The sequence below is a fragment of the Melanerpes formicivorus genome, unplaced genomic scaffold (genome assembly GCF_026170545.1).
Source record: "Melanerpes formicivorus ecotype bairdi unplaced genomic scaffold, bMelFor1.0.p_v2 SCAF_63, whole genome shotgun sequence".
Lineage (NCBI taxonomy): Eukaryota > Metazoa > Chordata > Aves > Piciformes > Picidae > Melanerpes > Melanerpes formicivorus.
This window is the reverse complement of record NW_027142415.1, coordinates 4,072,002-4,092,267: the sequence shown is the minus strand read 5'-3', so window position 1 is coordinate 4,092,267 and position 20,266 is coordinate 4,072,002. Positions and strand designations below refer to the sequence as shown.

Here is a 20,266-nt window from a genome sequence, read left to right as displayed (position 1 = left end):
ATCTCAGGTACTGATAGGACTAGGGGGAATGGAATGAAGCTGGAGGTGGGGAGATGCAGGCTAGATGTGAGGAGGAAGTTCTTCCCCATGAGAGTGATGAAACCCTGGAATGGGTTGTCCAGGGAGGTGGTTGAGGCCCCATCCCTGAAGGTGTTTAAGCCCAGGCTGGATGAGGCTCTGGGCAGCCTGATCTAGTGTGGGGTGTCCCTGCCCATGGCAGGGGGTTGGAACTAGATGATCCTTGTGGTCCCTTCCAACCCTGACTGATACTATGATTTCAGAAATCAGTTTCAAGTGTCTGCTCTGGCTGAAAGCAGAGCAGGATTTTGCATCTGGATGCCATTGGTGACTATCAGCTTTAATGCCTGCCCAAGAGAATTAAGGGAGAATTTGATGTGGGTTTAAATCAGCCTGAGGGGAGGGGGTGGTGATAATCCATACACTAGACCACTGAAAATTATTTGGATTAGGAAAAAACCCAAGCAAGCATTGAAATAAAAGAATGAATGCCTCCAAACTGCTCCAAACACTGCTTGCACTGGAGTGAGAGAGGGGAAGATCAGAAATAGTGTGGCCAGCAGGAGCAGGGAAGTCATTGTGCCCTGTACTCAGCACTGGTTAGGCCACACCTTGAGTCCTGTGTCCAGTTCTTGGCCTCTCAGTTTAAGAAGGACATTGAGAGACTTGAAGGTGTCCAGAGAAGGGCAACAAAGCTGGGGAGGGGTCTGGAACACAGCCCTGTGAGGAGAGGCTGAGGGAGCTGAGGGTTGCTTAGCCTGGAGAAGAGGAGACTCAGGGAAGACCTTCTTGCTGTCTACAACTACCTGAAGGGAGGTTGTAGCCAGGAGGGGGTTGGTCTCTTCTCCCAGGCAACCAGCAGCAGAACAAGAGGACACAGTCTCAAACTGTGCCAGGGGAAGTTTAGATTGAAGGTGAGGAGAAAGTTCTTCCCAGAAGGAATAATTTGCCACTGAAATGTGCTGCCCAGGGAGGTGGTGGAGTCACTGTCCCTGGAGATGTGCAAGAGGGGATTGGGCTTGGCACTTGAAGCCATGGTTTAGTTGTCCTGAGGTGTTGGGTGATAGGTTGGACTTGATAGTCTTTGAGGTCTTTTCCACTCTTGTTGATTCTATGATTCTAAGATTTTTAAAGCAGGTGATTTAAGTGAGAAGATTTACAGGGTGAATGCACCACAGAACTGCACCTGCCCAAGTTGAGCCAAGATCTGTGGGCAGCTCTGCTGCTGAGGGGAGCCTACTGACCACTAGCCCACATTTAGGATGTTTAGCAGATGTAGAAGGCCCAAGCCATGCCTTCTTTGTGTCACTGTGTAGGCCTGGCTGTACCACTTGCTTCTTCATTACCAAGTGTCAAGAACACCCTAGTAAGTTACTGAAAACAGTAACTGTCCACACAATAAAAAAAGGTAATGCTGGCAGCTCCTCTTTTCCTGAACAATTCCCAATCAGCTTCTGGAATCAAGCTTCTTGCTTAATCAAAATGCTGATGGACTTAGCCTTTGCTCTGAGCCTTTGGCTAATGGGATAAATGTCACCCATCTGCTTGCCCAGTGCTAGTCAGAAGCATCATCGTGGGGGTGGGGGCTGGCACTGAGGGGTAGGACAAAGGAATCTGGCAGCAGTTGTTAATAAAGGGAAATACTAAAGTCCTCCGTTACTGCGAAGACATTTCTCCCTCTGCAGTTCATCTTATGCAAGGCACAAGCAAGAGGACCTGAGGGCTGCCCAGGGAGGTGGTGGAGTCACCATCACAGGAGGTGTTTAGGAAGAGACTGGATAGGGTGCTTGGTGCCATGGTTTAGTTGATTAGATGGTGCTGGGTGATAGGTTGGACTTGATGATCTCGAAGGTCTTTTCCAACTTGGTTAATTCTAGTCTATTCCTATCCTATTCCTATTCTATTCTATTCTATTCTATTCCTATTCTATTCTATTCCTATTCTTATTCTATTCCTATTCCTATTCTATTCCTATCCTATTCTATTCTATTCCTATTCTATTCTATTACTATTCTATTCTATTCTATTCCTATCCTATTCTATTCCTATCCTATTCTATTCCTATCCTATTCTATTCTATTCCTATTCTATTCTATTACTATTCTATTCTATTCTATTCCTATCCTATTCTATTCCTATCCTATTCTATTCCTATCCTATTCTATTCTATTCCTATTCTATTCTATCCTATTCTATTCCTATTCCTATTCTATTCCCATTCCTATTCCTATTCTATTCCCATTCCTATCCTATTCTATTCCCATTCCTATACCATTCCTATTCTATTCTATTCTATTCTATTCTATTCTATTCTATTCTATTCTATTCTATTCTATTCTATTCTATTCTATTCTATTCTATTCCCATTCCATTCCACTCCCTGAAGCTTGCACAGTTATTCCAAAAGGACTTCAAATTGCACTTACTTAAAAGCTAGGACTCCCTCTGGGTGACTCTGTGTGAAACAAGAATTCTACCTTAAGTCATTGTTATCCTTTCTTCTTTTGGTTGACACCAGCAACGTTCTGAAACACTCTGATTACAAACTACCTGGACATTGACAACACTCATGCAGAAGGAAAAAGAAGAGCTGACAGATAAACTTATGCTTCTTGTCTTCAAAATAAAAGCAGAGGAGGAGTAGAGCCTTGTACCTCATGTCTCCAAACTTCTTGCTGATAGCAGTTCCTACGTTGCTGATAGCTGCTGTTGCTTTTTGTCCTGCGTGGCTCAAGGTCTCATGTGTTTTCTTGTAACTGGAAACAAGCAAAGAAAGAGAACAGACATAAGTAATAAGCATTGAAAAAAGAGATGCTATAGAATCCCCTCCAATCAATTCACTGTCCCCTTATTTCCACATCTTACCAGACCATCACCCACTGGAAGGTTAAGAAGCAAAAAAAGAACTGTAGCACAAAAATTAAAGATGCTGCCCCTGCACAGCTTCCTGAGTGCAGTTTAATCCTCCTGTGAGCATTCAGTTCACTGTGCCTCTCCCCTGTGCAGAGAACACCCCTGAGCAGGTCACAGTACCACAGTATCACAGTATAACTAAGGTTGGAAGAGACCTCGAGGATCATCGAGTCCAACCTATCAACACAGACCTCATGACTAGACCATGGCACCAAGTGCCACATCCAATCTCCTCTTGAACACCTCCAGGGATGGGGACTCCACCACCTCCCTGGGCAGCACATTCCAATGACGAATGACTCGCTCGGTGAAGAACTTTCTCCTCACCTCAAGTCTAAACCTCCCCTGGTGCAGATTGAGACTGTGTCCTCTTGTTCTGGTACTGGTTGCCTGGGAGAAGAGACCAACCCCTTCCTGGCTACAACTACCTTTCAGGCAGTTGTAGAGAGCAATGAGGTCACCCCTGATCCTCCTCTTCTCCAGGCTAAACAACCCCAGCTCCCTCAGCCTCTCCTCAGGGCTGTGCTCAAGGCCTCTCCCCAGCCTTGTTGCCCTTCTCTGGACACCTTCAAGTGTTTCGATGTCCTTCTTAAACTGAGGGGCCCAGAACTGGACACAGTACTGCAGGCAGGCTCAAAGCAGACCCCAGTGATTTGCTGAGCAGCTCTTTGATGCAATTTCTGAAGCTGTTTGATGCAATTTTGTCACTTTACCTCAAATAAGCATCCTTGCAGCAGGCACTGACTGGGGAGCAAAGCCTGCTGTCTAAAGCAGAGAAAAGAAGCAGGACATAAGCAGGTCTGCTCTCCTTCCCTGCATAGAGCTATTTGGTACATGTAACAGCTGTGCTTCAGAATGATTTCTCATTAGACAAAATTGATCTAATGGTTTCCATCTGCTAGAATTAGGAAAATGCCTTTAAAGGAAGAAGGTTTTGGGAGGGACAGGGGAGAGAAAGATAAAAACCCAAGAGCGTGTTCTAATCAGGCCTGAATCCTTTTTTAGGGCATTTACTTCATATGCTGGGCTGCATCAAGAGGAGTGGTGGTGGGTTGAAATTCCCCCCCAACATTAACCCTAAAACTACCACAAGGAGAGTGGGCAGCAGGGCAAGAGAGGGGATTCTGCCCCTTGACTCTGCTCTGCTGGGACCCCACATAGAATACTGTGTCCAGATCTGGTGCTCCCAGAAAAAGAAGGACACAGAACTGCTGGTCTGAGTCAAGATGAGGCCACAAAGATGATCCAAGGGCTGGAGCAGCTCTGCTATGAGGACAGGCTAAGGGAGCAGGGGTTGTTCAGCCTGGAGAAGAGCAGACTGAGGTGACCTTAGAGCTGCCTTCCATTAGCTGAGGGGGTCCTACAGGTAGGCTGCAGAGGGACTTCTCATGAGGGTGTCCAATAATAGGACAAGGGGGAATGGTTTGAAGCTGAGAGAGAGTAGGTTTAGACTGGATCTTAGGAAGAAGTTCTTCAGTACAAGAGCAGTGAGACTCTGGAAAAGGTTGTCCAGGGAAGCTGTGAATGCTTCCTCCCTGGAGGTGTTCGAGGCCAGGCTGGAGGAGGCTTTGAGCAGCCAAGTCTAGTTGAGAGGCATCCCTGCCCATGGCAGAGAGGTTGGAGCAGATGCTCTCTGAGGTGCCTCCCAACCTAAACCATTCTCTGTATTATACATTCAAACCCAGAATTCTCTTCATTTCCTGACCTGCACTGTTTGCCCTGACCCAGCCAGGCTCTTCAGCACACCTAAGCTTCGTTCCCAGAGGAATCAATAAGCCTTTCTGCACAGAGGCTTTTTTGCTGAGCAAACTGATTCTGAGCATCTCAGAGGCTCCCTTCTGAGTACGTGATCTGCTACTGCTGGTGATGCAGACAAGCCCAGAATTAGAAGCACTGACCCAGTAACAAAAAGAGAGCACATTTAATCACCCCTGTGTCCTGTGGTGTGCGTTGGTAGGCATGAGCTGAAGGACTGGCCATGAAAAAAACCAACACACCAGAAATACAGTTCCACTGGTTCTGATTCCTCTCTGAACCCATTCTGTAAGGCTGTAAATGTGTGCCAAAATGCCCTGGAGATTAATAAACACCCTCCCTATAGGATAGAATAGAATAGGATAGAATAGAATAGAATAGAATGGAATAGAACAGAATAGAATAGAACAGAATAGAATAGAACATCACATCACAAACCAGGTTAGAAAAGACCTTTGAGATGAAGTCCAACCTATCACCCAACACCATCAAATCAACTAAACCATGGCACCAAGCACCCTATTCAGTTTCTTCCTAAACACCTCCAGTGATGGTGACTCCACCACCTCCCTGGGCAGCCCATGCCAATGGGCAATCACTCTCTCTGGGTAGAATTTCCTTCTAACATCCAGTCTGAACCCCCCCTGGTGCAGCTTGAGACTGTGTCCTCTTCTTCTGGTGCTGGTTGCTTGGGAGAAGAGACCAACCCCCACCTGGCTACAACCTCCCTTCAGGGAGTTGTAGAGAGCAAGAAGGTCTCCCCTGAGCCTCCTCTTCTCCAGGCTAAGCAACCCCAGCTCCCTCAGCCTCTCCTCACAGGGCTGTGCTCCAGACCCCTCCCCAGCCTCGTTGCCCTTCTCTGGACACCTTCAAGTCTCTCAATGTCCTTCTTAAACTGAGGGGCCCAGAACCGGACACAGGACTCAAGGTGTGGCCTAACCAGTGCTGAGCACAGGGCAGAATGACCTCCCTGCTCCTGCTGGCCACACTATTCTTGATGCAGGCCAGGATGCCATTGGTCTTCTTGGCCACCTGAGCACACTGCTGGCTCATGTTTAGGCAGCTGTCAATCAGCACCCCCAGGTCCCTCTCTGCCTGGCTGCTCTCAGCCACTCTGACCCCAGCCTGTAGCTCTGCATGGGGTTGTTGTGGCCAAAGTGCAGCACCTGGCACTTGGATTTGTTGAATGTCATCTTGTTGGCCTCTGCCCATCTCTCCAGCCGGTTGAGTTCCCTCTGCAGAGCTCTTCTACCCTCTATGATTCTATGTTCCTAATGCTTTTGACATTACATAACAGTGTAAAGCCAGCTAAGGCTGTTACACAACTGGCCTTTTTTCAGCACCAACTTCAACAGAAATGGCCTGGGATGTGAACCCCTCCTGCCTTTGGCAGTGCTCAGGAGGATCTTTAAGGAGCAACAAACTCACAAAGGTAAAAATGCGTTGCAGCCTGCACTACCTGTCAGCAGAGACTTAGTAGAGCAGAGCTCAAAGAGTGATTTGCATCTTAACAGAGCTCACTGCTAGCTTCAAAATCAAGCCCCCTGCATCCCTGCCTCTCCACCACTGTGCATATCACTGTGCCTTCTTCATCAATAAATAATCTTGCCACAGAGCACATTTCCTCACAGTTGTTAGGGATGCTCTGGACTATACACAGCACAGGGGTTTTGGCTCAGCTATTTTTATCAGCATCCTTACAGCGTTCATTTGATACCTTGCCAAACACTCTGGTAGCAATGATCTCTTCAGCACACTCTCCCTGACCTCTGCCAGTCTTCTATTGGGGGTGGCACTGACAACCTGAGCCAGCAGTTTTCATATCCTCATGCAGAATACAGCAGCCTGCAGTTCTGTTTTAATGCACTGAACAGATGTTTTGGTCTCCAAACGCCTTGGAGAGCAAAAGGAAAGATGGATACTCCAGGTAACACCTACTGACATTTAATCATTGGGAAAGGTGCTGCACATATGGCTTAAGCCACAGAATCACAGAGGATCTTTGGCTGGAAGAGACCTTCAAGATCACCCAGTTCAGCCTTTGACCCAGCACTGCAAGGCTGCCACTAAAGCATGTCCCTAAGCACCAGGTCTGCACACCGGGCATGGTGACTCCACCATTGCCCTGGGCAGACTGTTCCAATGTTTGAGAACCATTTCCATGAAGAAATATTTTCTAATATCCAGCCTAAAGCTCCCCTGGTGCAGCTTGGAACCATTTCCTCTAGTCCTGTCACTTGCCATCAGGCAGAAGAGGCTGTCCTCCTAACACCACCATCTGCTCCAGCATGCTTGGTCATCTCCACCACCTGCACACTCTCATCCTTTGAGCAAATCTTAGACATGTACTGACCAGCCAGCTCATCAGTACAGCTGCCAGAATCTCAGCAGTCAGCTGAAATAAGAGCACTGACCCTGAAACTTAAGGCAGAAATGCTCCAGCAGAGCCAAACTCAGAGAATTTAGGACAGAGAGATCCCAGCAGTCCCACCTCCCATCCAACCCACGGCATGCATTTGGAAACCAACACATCATTACACTCTGTGCCTTCCTTAAACTGACACAAAGTCACCACAGCCTCCCTGAGCTGAGCAGCATCAAGCCAGGTGCTGAATAGAATAGAATAGAAAATAGAATAAAGAATAGAATAGAATAGAATAGAATAGAATAGAATAGAATAGAATAGAATAGAATAGAATAGAATAGAATAGAATAGAATTAACCAGGCTGGAAAAGACCTTTGAGATCATTGAGTCCAACCTATCACCCAACACCATCTAATCAACTGAACCATGGCACCAAGTGCCTCATCCAGGCTCTTCCTAAACACCTGAATGTTGGAATGTGCTGCCCAGGGAGGTGATGGAGTCCCCATCACTGGAGGTGTTTAGCAAGAGACTGGATGAGGCACTTGGTGCCATGGGTTAGTTGATTAGATGGTGTTGGGTGATAGGTTGGACTCGATGATCTTAAAGGTCTTTTCCAACCTGGTCTGGTTTATTCTATTCTTATTCCATTCCATTCCTATTCCATTCCATTCTATTCCATTCCATTCCTATTCCATTCTATTCCATTCCTATTCCTATTCCATTCTATTCCTATTCCATTCCAATTCCATTCTATTCCCATTTCATTCCTATTCCATTCTATTCCCATTCCATTCTAATTCCATTCCATTCCTATTCCATTCCTTTCTATTCCTATTCCATTCCATTCCCATTCCATTCCTATTCCATTCCCATTCCATTCCAATTCCATTCCATTCCTATTCCATTCCATTCCTATTCCATTCCATTCCCATTCCATTCCTATTCCATTCCATTCCCATTCCATTCTAATTCCATTCCATTCCTATTCCATTCCTTTCTATTCCTATTCCATTCTATTCCCATTCCATTCCTATTCCATTCCATTCCCATTCCATTCCTATTCCATTCCATTCCCATTCCATTCTAATTCCATTCCATTCCTATTCCATTCCTTTCTATTCCTATTCCATTCTATTCCCATTCCATTCCTATTCCATTCCATTCCCACTCCATTCCCATTCCATTCCTATTCCATTCCCATTCCATTCCTATTCCAATTCCATTCTATTCCATTCAATTCTATTCCAATCCATTCCTATTCCAATCCATTCCTATTCCAATCCATTCCTATTCCATTCCAATCCCATTCTATTACCATTCCATTCCTAATCCATTCCAATTCCATTCTATTCCCATTCCATTCCAATTCCATTCTATTCCTATTCTATTCCATTCCATTCTATTCTTCACATGGCAGAGATAAACCCAACCTTCCCCTGCAGGAGCAGTGCAGAGGCTACGAACACAAGCTGCGCATTCAACCTACTACCGCAAAGTGAAGAATCCAAACTCAGCTGCTGCAAAATTCCAACATCTGCTAACTGGAAAATCATTCAGCATTGTGCCTCTCCATCAATGCTTGCTTGGAAAATTACTCCCCTTGAGAAACCCTCTTCTGTGATGCAAGCTGACACAAGATGCAACAAAATGCAAACAACTGACAACAAATCCACAGAGCAGAGCAGAGCCTGGTGGCACAAGCCATGCCCTATGGAGCTTGCTTCCTTTTATTTTCCCATTAGTCAGTTTAAGAATGGCAGCTCTGGAATCAATCTAAAGCATCTGGATCTCTGACAAACTCTCAGCTAGCATGGTTTAGTTGGTTGGGTGGTGTTGGATGATAGGTTGGATGCGATGATCTTGAAGGTCTCTTCTGGTCTCTTCTACTCTACTCTACTCTCCTGTTGGTTTTCTGGGAGAAGCAGGGCTCAGCATTACCTCCTGTTCTGGTGCTGGTTCTCCCAGGCAACCAGCACCAGAACAAGAGAACACAGTCTCAAACTGTGCCAGGGAAGGTTTAGGCTTTGGGTGAGGAGAAAGTTCTTCCCAGAATGAGTTGTTAGCCACTGGAATGTGCTGCCCAGGGAGGTGGTGGAGTCACTGTCCCTGGAGGTGTTCACAAAGGGACTGGATGTGGCACTTGGTGCCATGGTTTAGTAGTCATGAGGTGTTGGGTGACAGGTTGGACTTGATGATCTCTGAGGTCTTTTCCAACCTTATTGATTCTATGTTTCTACCTAAACCCTGCCAATGCTGACAGGAATTCAATGCACAGATGAACAGCAGGTAACAGCTACACAAAACATACTCCAAGAGGGTTCATATTTTGCCCCCAAATGGACTCTAAGGTGTTGTGCATTTTTGTTTGTCTGTTTGGAGGTTCCTGTTTGGTTGGGTTTGGTTTTAGTGCTTACCTGATACTTATTTCAGCTTCAAAAGCAAAGGTCAGATGAACTTCTTTAGACATTCTTCCCTTTGCCATCGAGGTCAACAATTAGTTAACTGTTGTGCTGGCACTTGGATGGGTACATATGCCTAGATCAGTGCAAGGAAGTGTGCCCCAGGCAGTTCCTCTCCCACAGAGAGGGGAAGGAACCAAACTTCTGCAGGTGGCAGGGGACCTGCCTGAGGCCAGAAATCTGTGCACAGCACACTAGAGGTGACAACTGTTCAGTAGGCTGGAGGTCAGGAAAGGTGCCAGGCAATGGTGACAAATAGCCTGTGCTGTCCCGCACTGCAATCTTCAAAACACCTGGTAAAAAACTGGGATGCAGTAGTGTGAAAGGCACAATTGGTGCAATGCTGCATAGAACAGGGGAAAAAACAAGCAGCTGTGGGATAGTTCCAGCTCCAGGGAATTATCACTTGACCCATTGATCTGGAGCAGCTCACCTGGCCCTGCTGGGGAACTTCCATTAGCTGGAGATTCTGGTGTAAACAAGTGGGGACACAGCTCTTAGAAAAGGGTTGATGAGAACAGCCTAAGCTAACCCTCTTGAAGTCCTTTCTCCAACCTTCTACCTCCACTCCTCCAAATTTGAGGTCAGAGATACATGTGGAAAAGCAGCAAGACAAAAATGCTTTGAAGAAGGCTTTGAACACTGCCTGCTCTGACCCAAAGGGCACACAGCCAGGAGGGGGTTGGTCTCTTCTCCCAGGCAACCAGCACCAGAACAAGAGGACACAGTCTCAAGCTGTGCCAAGGGATGTTTAGGCTGGAGGTGAGGAGAAAGTTCTTCCCAGAGAGAGTTGTTAGCCACTGGAATGTGCTGCCCAGGGAGATGGTGGAGTCCCCATCCCTGGAGGTGTTCAAGTGGGGAGTGGATGTGGCACTTGGTGCCATGGTTTAGTAGTCATGAGGTGTTGGGTGACAGGTTGGAGTTGATGATCTTTGAGGTCTTTTCCAACCTTATTGATTCTGTGATTCTATGATCAACTTCCTAACTTTCAAACTGAGGAGGTCTGAATTCTGCTAAGTGTTTATTTCACTGTGCTGCTGGAGGGGAACTGTAAGTTGTTGTGGTGCCAGTGAAAGGGAGGGAGGGAGAGCTGAAGGGAGGGAGAGCTGAAGGGAGGGAGAGCTGAAGGGAGGGAGAGCTGAAGGGAGGAAGGGCTGAAGGGAGGGAGGGCTGAAGGGAGGGAGGGCTGAAGGGAGGGAGGGCTGAAGGGAGGGAGAGCTGAAGGGAGGGAGGGCTGAAAGGAGGGAGGGCTGAAGGGAGGGAGGGCTGAAGGGAGGGAGGGCTGAAAGGAGGGAGGGCTGCCTGTACTTCCACACAGCACAGGTTCACCCATGGGCAATGTGCCTGCTGAAGCCAACAGGCAGTTTCTTCCCTTACACAAGTGCTTCATTTTTCTTGCAAATCTGGTGAGGAAAATGTCAAAAGGTGATTACACACTGCAAGGAGCAGCAACACCCACAGCTCTTCTACTAGCCCTCCTAACAAGCATGTGTGTGGGAACACGGTACACTGAACACTCCAGAGTCACAGCAGGACTGTGGCTGTCCCTAAATCATATCCAACTTCCTGAGAAAGCTCTGAACCTCTGGAATGTGTTTAAAGTATGCATTTAAAGTTATACTAATTAAAACTGCTGGTACTGCAGATTGTAGGCTAAACCCCACACAGTGCAGCTACTGCTTTCCATTTTCTCATCACCTGGCAGAAACCTGAACTACAAAATATGAAGCTCCCACTCTTTGTGGAAACCCATAAGAGTGTCCTCAGGTTCCCTATCAGCACAACTAAGCTGCTCACACAGTTTTCAATGAATCATAGAATCACAGAATGGTTAGAGTTGGAAATGACCTCAAGGTTAATCCAGTTCCAACCCCCCCTGCCATGGGCAGGGACACCTCACACTACAGCAGGTTGCTCACAGCCACCTCCAGCCTGGCTGCAAACACCTCCAGGCGGGAGGCTGCCACCACCTCCCTGCCATGGTCTAGTAGCCATGAGGTCTTGGGTGATAGGTTGGACTTGATGATCTTTGAGGTCTTTTCCAACCTTATTAGAATCATAGAATCAGTCAGGGTTGGAAGGGGCCACAAGGATCATCTAGCTCCAACCCCCCTGCCATGGGCAGGGACACCTCACACTAGATCAGCCTGGCCAGAGCCTCATCCAGCCTGGGCTTAAACACCTCCAGGGACAGGGTCTCAACCACCTCCCTGGACAACCCATTCCAGGGCTTCACCACTCTCATGGTGAAGAACTTCTTGATTCTATGATTCTATTCTCTGATTCTCTCTAACTCAGAGAAACTGGGTGAGTAATGCTGTCCCAGTGCTATTTTGGTGCAGCAGCAATGAATCACCCCTATTATTGAACAGCTCCATTCTGAAAAATGCCAGATTGCCATGACTTGTACTGGCATCAGTGTGCTGGCACCAGTGCCAGCCAGAATCATATGGAAGTTGGATCAGGGAGGGTTTTCAATGCCACAAATGGAGTCCTGCTGCTCAGAGCCACATAACCACTTCTGGACATTCTGCCCCTCTGCTGCACTCTGCAGAGACCTCACCTGCAGTGCTGGGGCAGCTCTGCAGTCCTCAGCACAGCCAGGGACCTGTTGGAGCAGGGTCAGAGGAGGCCACAGCAATGCTGGGAGGGGAAGTTTAGGTTGGGTGTTAGGAAGAAATTCTTCACAGGAAGAGTGATTTGCCATTGGAATGTGCTGCCCAGGGAGGTGGTGGAGTCACCATCACTGGAAGTGTTTAAAATAAGATTGGATGAGGCACTTGCTGCCATGGTTCTGTTGATTAGACGGTGCTGGGTGATAGGTTGGACTTGATGATCTCAAAGGTCTTTCCCAACCTGGTTAATTCTGTATTCTGTACTGGGAGTTAGAATCACAGAATCACCAAGGTTGGAAGAGACCTCAAAGATCATCAAGTTCAATCTGTCACCCAACACCTCATGACTACTAAACCATGGCACCAAGTGCTACATCCAATTCCCTCTTCAACATCTCCAGGGATGGTGACTCCACCACCTCCCTGGGTAGCACATTCCAATGGCTAACAACTCTCTCTGTCAAGAGCTTTCTCCTCCCCTTCAACCTAAACTTCCCCTGGCACATCTTGAGACTTTGTCCTCTTTTTCTGGTGCTGGGTGCCTGGGAGAAGAGACCAACCCCCTCCTAGCTACAACCTCCCTTCAGGTAGCTGTAGACAGCAATGAAGTCTCCCCTGAGTCTCCTCTTCTCCAGGCTAAGCAATCCCAGCTCCCTCAGCCTCTCCTCACAGGGCTGTGCTCCAGACCCCTCCCCAGCCTCCTTGCCCTTCTCTGGACACCTTCAAGTGTCTCAATGTCCTCCTTAAACTGAGGAGCCCAGAACTGGACCCAGGACTCAAGGTGTGGCCTAACCAGGGCTGAGCACAGGGCAGAATGACCTCCCTGCTCCTCTTCTCCAGGCTAAACAATAATACATTGAGAGTAAAAAAGGCTCCTTCTCTCCTCAGCATGGACTGTAAGCATGTGCAGTGAGACAGGAGAATAACCTCAGGAGCACAAGCTCAGGAGCACAACAGTTTTAGCTGCTGTGACATTGCAAGAGATGCAACACAGCAGCAAAGCACTTGGCGACTACGGGAGGCTTGCTTTCAGGCCTCCTTGCTCTGCAAAGCTTCACAGATTCACCCCTGCCATCTGCTCCTCCTGGCAGGTATTTCAGCTGGTGAATTTCATAGCAGGGCTCATCAAGACAATCCCCCCAGCATGCTCCACAGCATGCAAGGATGAGTTTGTGCAAGGTCTGTACTCACGCAGAAGTTGTCTGCATATCGTGCCAGCTTTTGCTGAAGTTCTGCTTCAGTTCATTCATCAGGCTTATGCCAAGCTTTTGTTTGATCTCCACCAGGTGCTTTTCTTTGGCTGCTAGCACTTGCCTCAGAGTTGAAATTTCATCCTCTAGCTGAGAGAAAAAGAGGGAGGGGAAAGGAGAAAGGTGTGAACCAGTTCCCACAGAAGGATGAACACAATGCTCAGAGATTAAATGGATCTCACACAGACTTGCATTTTTCTTAGGTGACTGGGGAGAGGTTCAAGGGCTTGTGCAGACAAGAAAGAAATGATCAGAGCAGAGCTGACACTCCATTAAATCAATGTCCCAAACTGTCACCTGTGTGCACCATCAGGCATCTAACAAGAGGGAATTCTCCAGGGAGGAGGTGACTAGTCAGAGGCTTGACCAAGATCTGCCACAGAGCATTAAGAGTCTCAAAGATCAGCTTGTCACTCACTTGTAAAACAGGAACAGGCAGAACAAGAGAAGACTGGGCAAGCCAGGCAAATGTCTCTGGAATGAATGCCCAGGCTTTTAATTTCATGTTTGCAGCTTTTCAGTCTTCCACTCAATAAAACAGATGCAAATTCTCAAGGAGCAGGTTAAAATAACAACAACAACAACAATAACATCATCACATTGCAATGTGGTTGAGAGTCTCATAATGAGTTACAGCCTTGTCACATCTCTGTATTTTAGGCCCTTCTCTATTTCAAATTGGTTAACAAAAATTATGTAGCAGATGGACTGTTAAAATGAGCGAAGAAGCCCTACCTAAAGCACAGAAGCATTCAGCAGACACAGCAGATTAGTCTTTTCAGAGCTCCTAGTCATTAACCAAACTGTGTGGATTCGAGCTGTAAAGATGCAGCTCAGCATCATTCTCCCTGCAGAGGGCTTTGGAACATCTAAACTGAGCCAGTGCTTTAGCAGGGCAAGGGCTAGAACACTTGGCTGAGAAAGGACCCCTGAAGCAGGCTGCCACTGGCTCAGGATGCTCCTGCTCGAGCAGCACTCCTGTGGGCACAGTTTGTGTTCTTCACCATGAAGCCTCCCAAGCCAATTAATTACACCAGCAGCACTCAGAGGTACTGGAGCTAACAAGGGCAAGTGACACCAGAGCAGCTGCCTTTCACTTCAGGTTTAGAAATTCCCTTACCAACTGTGTTCCTCCCTCCATATGTTATTAGGATAACATATGGTAATGTATCTGATTACCATATGTTAAGTTCCCTGGAACCAGAGTCCTCCTGTGATTTAACTCCATAGGCTGTAGGGAAGGAGGCAAGCACCAGCTGAGTCAGCTGCTGACCTCCAGGCCTATATTTAGGATGGCAGAACCTGCACTGCTTTTGTTTTACACACTGACACATTCCCCTGGCCTCTGAAGCTGGCTGCAAGCTCTATGAAGAGTCTCACCTTTGATTCCCCCAGCTATTGCTCTGTCACTACCTGCTGCCTAACCTATTCAAGCAGCTCAGGAATTAAGCCCCAAGACTGAACCCAGAGCAGGATCACAACCTCAGTGAAGCAGTTATCATCTGTGATGCCAACATACTTAAAGTTGCTTTATTCCTCCCCATGTCCTTTACAGGATCATAGAACTGTTCCAGTTGGAAAAGACCTCTCAGATCAGCACACTTCTGGCTCATCTTCAGCTGGCTGGCAAGCAGCACCCCCAGGTCCTTCTCCACTGGGCTGCTTTCCAGCCACTCTGCCTATACTCCGTTTCATTCCCATCCTCCAAAGGAAAAGCTGTCAAGAGGCATCTCGAGTTTCTCTTCTGAGAGGGCAACTGGTGACATGCTAAGAGGAAAAAGAAATCACTGTGGCAGCATTCACAGAATGCCAGGTTGGAAGGGACCCCAAGGATCATCTGGTCCAACCTTTCTAGGTGATGGTGTAGTTGAAATGAGCTGGCCAGGAGCCTGGCAGGATGAGTCTGAACACTGAGCAGTGCAGGGGACTCTGCTGCTTCCCTTGGGAGAGAGGATTCCAGGGTCTGACTGTTATCATGAGGAATAGAATAGAATAGAATAGAATAGAATAGAATAGAATAGAATAGAATAGAGCAGAGGAGGTTGGAAAAGACCTCTGAGATCATCAAGTCTAACCTATCATCCAACACCATCTAATCAACTAAACCATGGCACCAAGTGTCTCATCCAGTCTCTCCCTAAACAGTGATGGTGACTCCACCACCTTCCTGGGCAGCACATTCCAGTGGCCAATCTCTCTGTCTGGGAAGAACTTCTTCCTAACATTCAGCCTAAACCTCCCCTGGTGCAGCTTGAGACTGTGTCCTCTTGTTCTGGTGCTGATTGCCTGGGAGAAGAGACCAACCCCCACCTGGCTACAGCCTCCCTTCAGGGAGTTGGAGAGAGCAAGAAGGTCTCCTCTGAGCTTCCTCTTCTCCAGGTTAAGCAATTCCAGCTCCCTCAGCTTCTCCTCACAGGGCTGTGCTCCAGACCTCTCCCCAGCTTTGTTGCCCTTCTCTGGGCACCTTCCAGCAACTCAACATCTTTCTTAACCTGAGGAAACACTTTCATCTGGAGTCCAACTAGAATCTCCCCATCAGTAACTTGCCCCCATGCCCCCTTGCCTTTTTGTTAAAAGGGAGTCTCCATCCTCCTGGCAGCCACCATTTCTGTACTGGTCCATGGCAATAAGGTCTCCCTTAAGCCTTCTCAAGACTGAGCAAGCCACTCCTCTCAGCCTTTCCTCACATGGCAGGGCTGCCAGGCCTCTGATCCATTCCTCAGCTCCTTTTAGTTGTTTCCTACCCAGAGCAAACCAGCTAGTGCACAAGTTTGTCTGAGGAGCACTGCTGAAGAACTTAACCCAGCAGCAGCATGTCTATGTGTAGTTAAACAGGAATGCTTTCCATATGGGCTAGCACTGCAGCAAAAGCTGCTGGAGTGCTCTTGCTGCACAACAGGCTGGGCTTCAGCAGGAGAAGCCAGGCTGAGACACTGACAGACACCACCAGGCAGGAACTGGCAGAGTGCAACATCCATGCTGCTGGGTGAGGGCAATGCCCACCTGGAGGACCTGGGGGTCAGGTCAGCCAGCATGGAGGGCTGCACAGCTGGGAGCTGTGAGGGAATGAGGAGATAGCACAGTCACAGAAGGCTTTCTTTAGGTGCATCTCATGGAGCTACAGACTACAGAAGCTAAGTGAAGAAAGCCACAGCTCTGGAAAGAGGTGTTTAAGAAACATGTGGACATGGATGGCACTTTGGGACATGGTTCAGTGGCTGTGGTGGGGTTGGGTTGATGCTTGGGCTCGATGATCTTTGAGGGCTTTTCCAACCACAACAATGCTATGATAAAATGCTTGCCTCTAGGATTCTTTGATAAAGGAGGGCTTCAGGCAACAGAAATACAAGCTTCTAGTTCTGCTTCCCTTCCAGGTGCAACAGTCAGAAGAACAAAGTTCCCTTCTCCCTTTTGATGTTTAAGCACTGCACATGTGTGTAGTGTTTAAACATGCACAACAGCTCCCCATTATATCAACTACTGAGTGACTGCAGCACTGGGGAGCTTTAGGCTCCAGGTGAGGAGAAAGTTCTCCACAGAGAGAGTTGTTAGGGGAGAGGCTGAGGGAGCTGGGGTTGCTTAGCCTGGAGAAGAGGAGGCTCAGGGGAGACCTTATTGCTCTCTACAACTCCCTGAAGGGAGGTTGTAACCAGGTGGGGGTTGGTCTCTTCTCCCAGGCAACCAGCACCAGAACAAGAGGACACAGTCTCAAACTGCACCAGGGGAGGTTTAGGCTGGAGGTGAGGAGAAAGTTCTTCCCAGAAAGAGTAATTGGCCACAGAAATGTGCTGCCCAGGGGGGTGGTGGAGTCCCTGTCCCTGGAGGTGTTCAAGAGGAGACTGGATGTGGCACTTGGAGCCATGGTTTAGTAGGCATGAGGTGTTGGGTGACAGGTTGGACTTGATGATCTCTGAGGTCTTTTCCAACCTTATTGATTCTATGATTGAGGAAGGTTTGACCCTTTCAGAGCAATGAGAGCCTGCAGGCTCACACAGGTATTACCCAGCACATAAGGGCATGGAAGAAAACAAAACTACCACCAGTGGAGCAGAAGGGGCTTGGAAGCAAAGCCTAAGAGCTTTTCAAAGAGAACCATGAACCAATTCCCCCAGGGGTTTCTTTCTGAAGGAGTCAAGGTTTTACACTTGCTTTTCCCACAAAGCACCATAAGGCTCATTTAAGCTAAGAGTTTGCTCACTCTAAATTCAAGTTTCCCAATCCCCCTTGTTTTTCTTTTTGAAGTATAATTATCAGTTTTATTTTGGTGGTGTGTTGTGGGGTTTGGGTTTTTTTTCCAAGCCTAAGTTGTGTGCCAGTAAACTGCTGTGAGCAATTCAGAGAATCATTTCTATGTCAGCCAAGATCATAATATTTGAAAGGCAATCTCTCACTTGTGTGTTGGTACACGAATTAAAGCATTTCTGCCATGAGCTACTGAGAGCTCCCTGCTCCCACAGGAATCAGCAAGCAGGAAGGATGCCCAGAAACCCTTGAGATTGATTCTCTGGGGAGAAGCACATCATTCCCAGATGGCTGCAAGGGTTCGTTGCTTTGCTTCTCATTTCCACATGTCTCTCAACTCCCTTTCACCAGAAAAAAAGGGAAGGGAAGGGAAAAGGGAAGGGAAAAGGGAAGGGAAAAGGGAAGGGAAAAGGGAAGGGAAAAGGGAAGGGAAAAGGGAAGGGAAAAGGGAAGGGAAAAGGGAAGGGAAAAGGGAAGGGAAAAGGGAAGGGAAAAGGGAAGGGAAAAGGGAAGGGAAAAGGGAAGGGAAAAGGGAAGGGAAAAGGGAAGGGAAAAGGGAAGGGAAAAGGGAAGGGAAAAGGGAAGGGAAAAGGGAAGGGAAAAGGGAAGGGAAAAGGGAAGGGAAAAGGGAAGGGAAAAGGGAAGGGAAAAGGGAAGGGAAAAGGGAAGGGAAAAGGGAAGGGAAAAGGGAAGGGAAAAGGGAAGGGAAAAGGGAAGGGAAAAGGGAAGGGAAAAGGGAAGGGAAAAGGGAAGGGAAAAGGGAAGGGAAAAGGGAAGGGAAAAGGGAAGGGAAAAGGGAAGGGAAAAGGGAAGGGAAAAGGGAAGGGAAAAGGGAAGGGAAAAGGGAAGGGAAAAGGGAAGGGAAAAGGGAAGGGAAAAGGGAAGGGAAAAGGGAAGGGAAAAGGGAAGGGAAAAGGGAAGGGAAAAGGAGAAGAGAAAAGGGAAGGGAAGAGGAGAAGAAACCAGGTTGGAAGAGACCTTCAAGATCATCATGTCCAACCTATCATCCAGCACCACCCAACCAACTAACCCATGGCACCAAGCACCCCATCAAGTCTCCTCCTGAACACCTCTAGCGAAAGCAACTCCACCACCTCCCCGGGCAACAGAATGGTTGAATTTGGAAGGGATCTCTGCAGGTCATCTGGTCTCAACCCTCCTGCCCAAGCAGGGCCATGTGGAGCCAATGGTCCAGGACTGTACTCAGGTGTATCTCTAGGGATGGAGACTCCACAACCTTTCCAGGAAACTCAGTGCTCAGTCACACGCCCAGTAAAAATGTATTTCCTGATGTTCAGAGGGAACCTCCTGTGTTTCTGTGGTCATAATGAAAAGCCTGGAATAAACATCCCAACTCCTGTCTCATTGCCTGGAGAAGAGGAGGCTCAGGGGAGACCTCATTGCTCTCTACAACTACCTGAAGGGAGATTGAAGCCAAGAGGGGGTTGGTCTCTTCTCTCTAGCAACCAGCACCAGAACAAGAGGACACAGTCTCAAGCTGCACCAGGGGAAGTTTAGTCTGGAGGTGAGGAGAGAGTTCTTCACTGGTGCTGCCCAGGGAGGTGGTGGAGTCACCATCCCTGGAGGTGTTCAAGAGGGGATTGGATGTGGCACTTGATGCCATGGCTTAGTCATGAGGTCTGTGGTGCCAGTTTGGACTTGGTGATCTTTGAGGTCTCTTCCAACCTTGATGATTCTGTGATTTCTGTGTGATGCACATGGAAAGCTTCAGCTTCCCCCTCCTTATTTACAGATATGACAGGATCAATCCTTGCAAAGGAACTGGCCTCTGGGCATCCCATCCTGTGTGTAATTGCAGTAAAAGCTTCACAGAACACAACAGAACAATTCTGAAGGGCTGTTTTCTCCCTCAGCAGTTTACACTTGGAGGGTATTACCCTCACAGTCCCAAATTCTGGGTTTCCTACCTTTCAGCTGTGTTGCTATTTTACTCCTGCCACGTGAAATTGCCTTCAAAACTCAGTGTTTCAATTCAGACAAAAGACAACTCTCCCTCTTCATGCAGCTGCCATTTCTGTTGTCTCATATCTAAAATAAGGAAACCCTCCCTTTTTCCTCACCCTCTCATCTTCCATTTTAGGCTTCCACTTCTCTTTCTGCAGTATTGATTCAGCAGCAGTAAAACTGAATCCATCCTCCCATTGTGGACTGAACCTAGGCAATCTCTTTAACCTTTGTCAGAAAAAGACCACAGGGTTCACAACTTTTTCCTCCCCTCTCCTTGTCATTAGCTATTATTTTTTTATCATGGAATCATAGAATCAGTAAGGTTGGAAAAGACCTCAAAGATCATCAAGTCCAACCTGTCAACTAACACCTCATAACTCCTAGACCATGGCACCAAGTGCCACGTCCAATGCCCTCTTGAACACCTCCAGGGATGGGGACTCCACCACCTCCCTAGGCAGCCCATTCCAATGGCTGACAGCCTCTCCATGGTGTCATGACATCTCCTGGAGTTCTTTAACTAAGCAAAACCCAAATGCAAACTGAAAATATCAACTTCTCCAAAGACATCAGTGCCAAAGGAAAAGAAGCAGGGTGATGAAAATGATCAGGGGTTGGAGCACCTCTGCTACAAGGATAGGCTGAGGGAGCTGGGGTGTTCAGCCTGGAGAAGAGAA

At 47.7% G+C, this 20,266-nt stretch overlaps 1 protein-coding gene across 4 annotated transcripts in view; it reads right to left on the bottom strand.

Annotated features, from left to right (window-relative positions):
• Positions 1–20,266, bottom strand: part of TPD52L1 (TPD52 like 1) — a 61,588-nt gene that overhangs the window by 14,064 nt on the left and 27,258 nt on the right. For all 4 annotated transcript variants that reach the window (XR_010990305.1, XM_068162345.1, XM_068162346.1 and 1 more), the window contains exons 3-4: positions 13,321–13,469; positions 2,673–2,774 (exon numbers count right to left, since the gene is read on the bottom strand). Coding sequence is in view for 3 of the 4 variants with exons in the window: in XM_068162345.1 (XP_068018446.1) it covers positions 2,673–2,774; positions 13,321–13,469 (251 nt within the window). In the remaining variant the exon portion in view is untranslated. The remainder of the gene's footprint in view (positions 1–2,672; positions 2,775–13,320; positions 13,470–20,266) is intronic.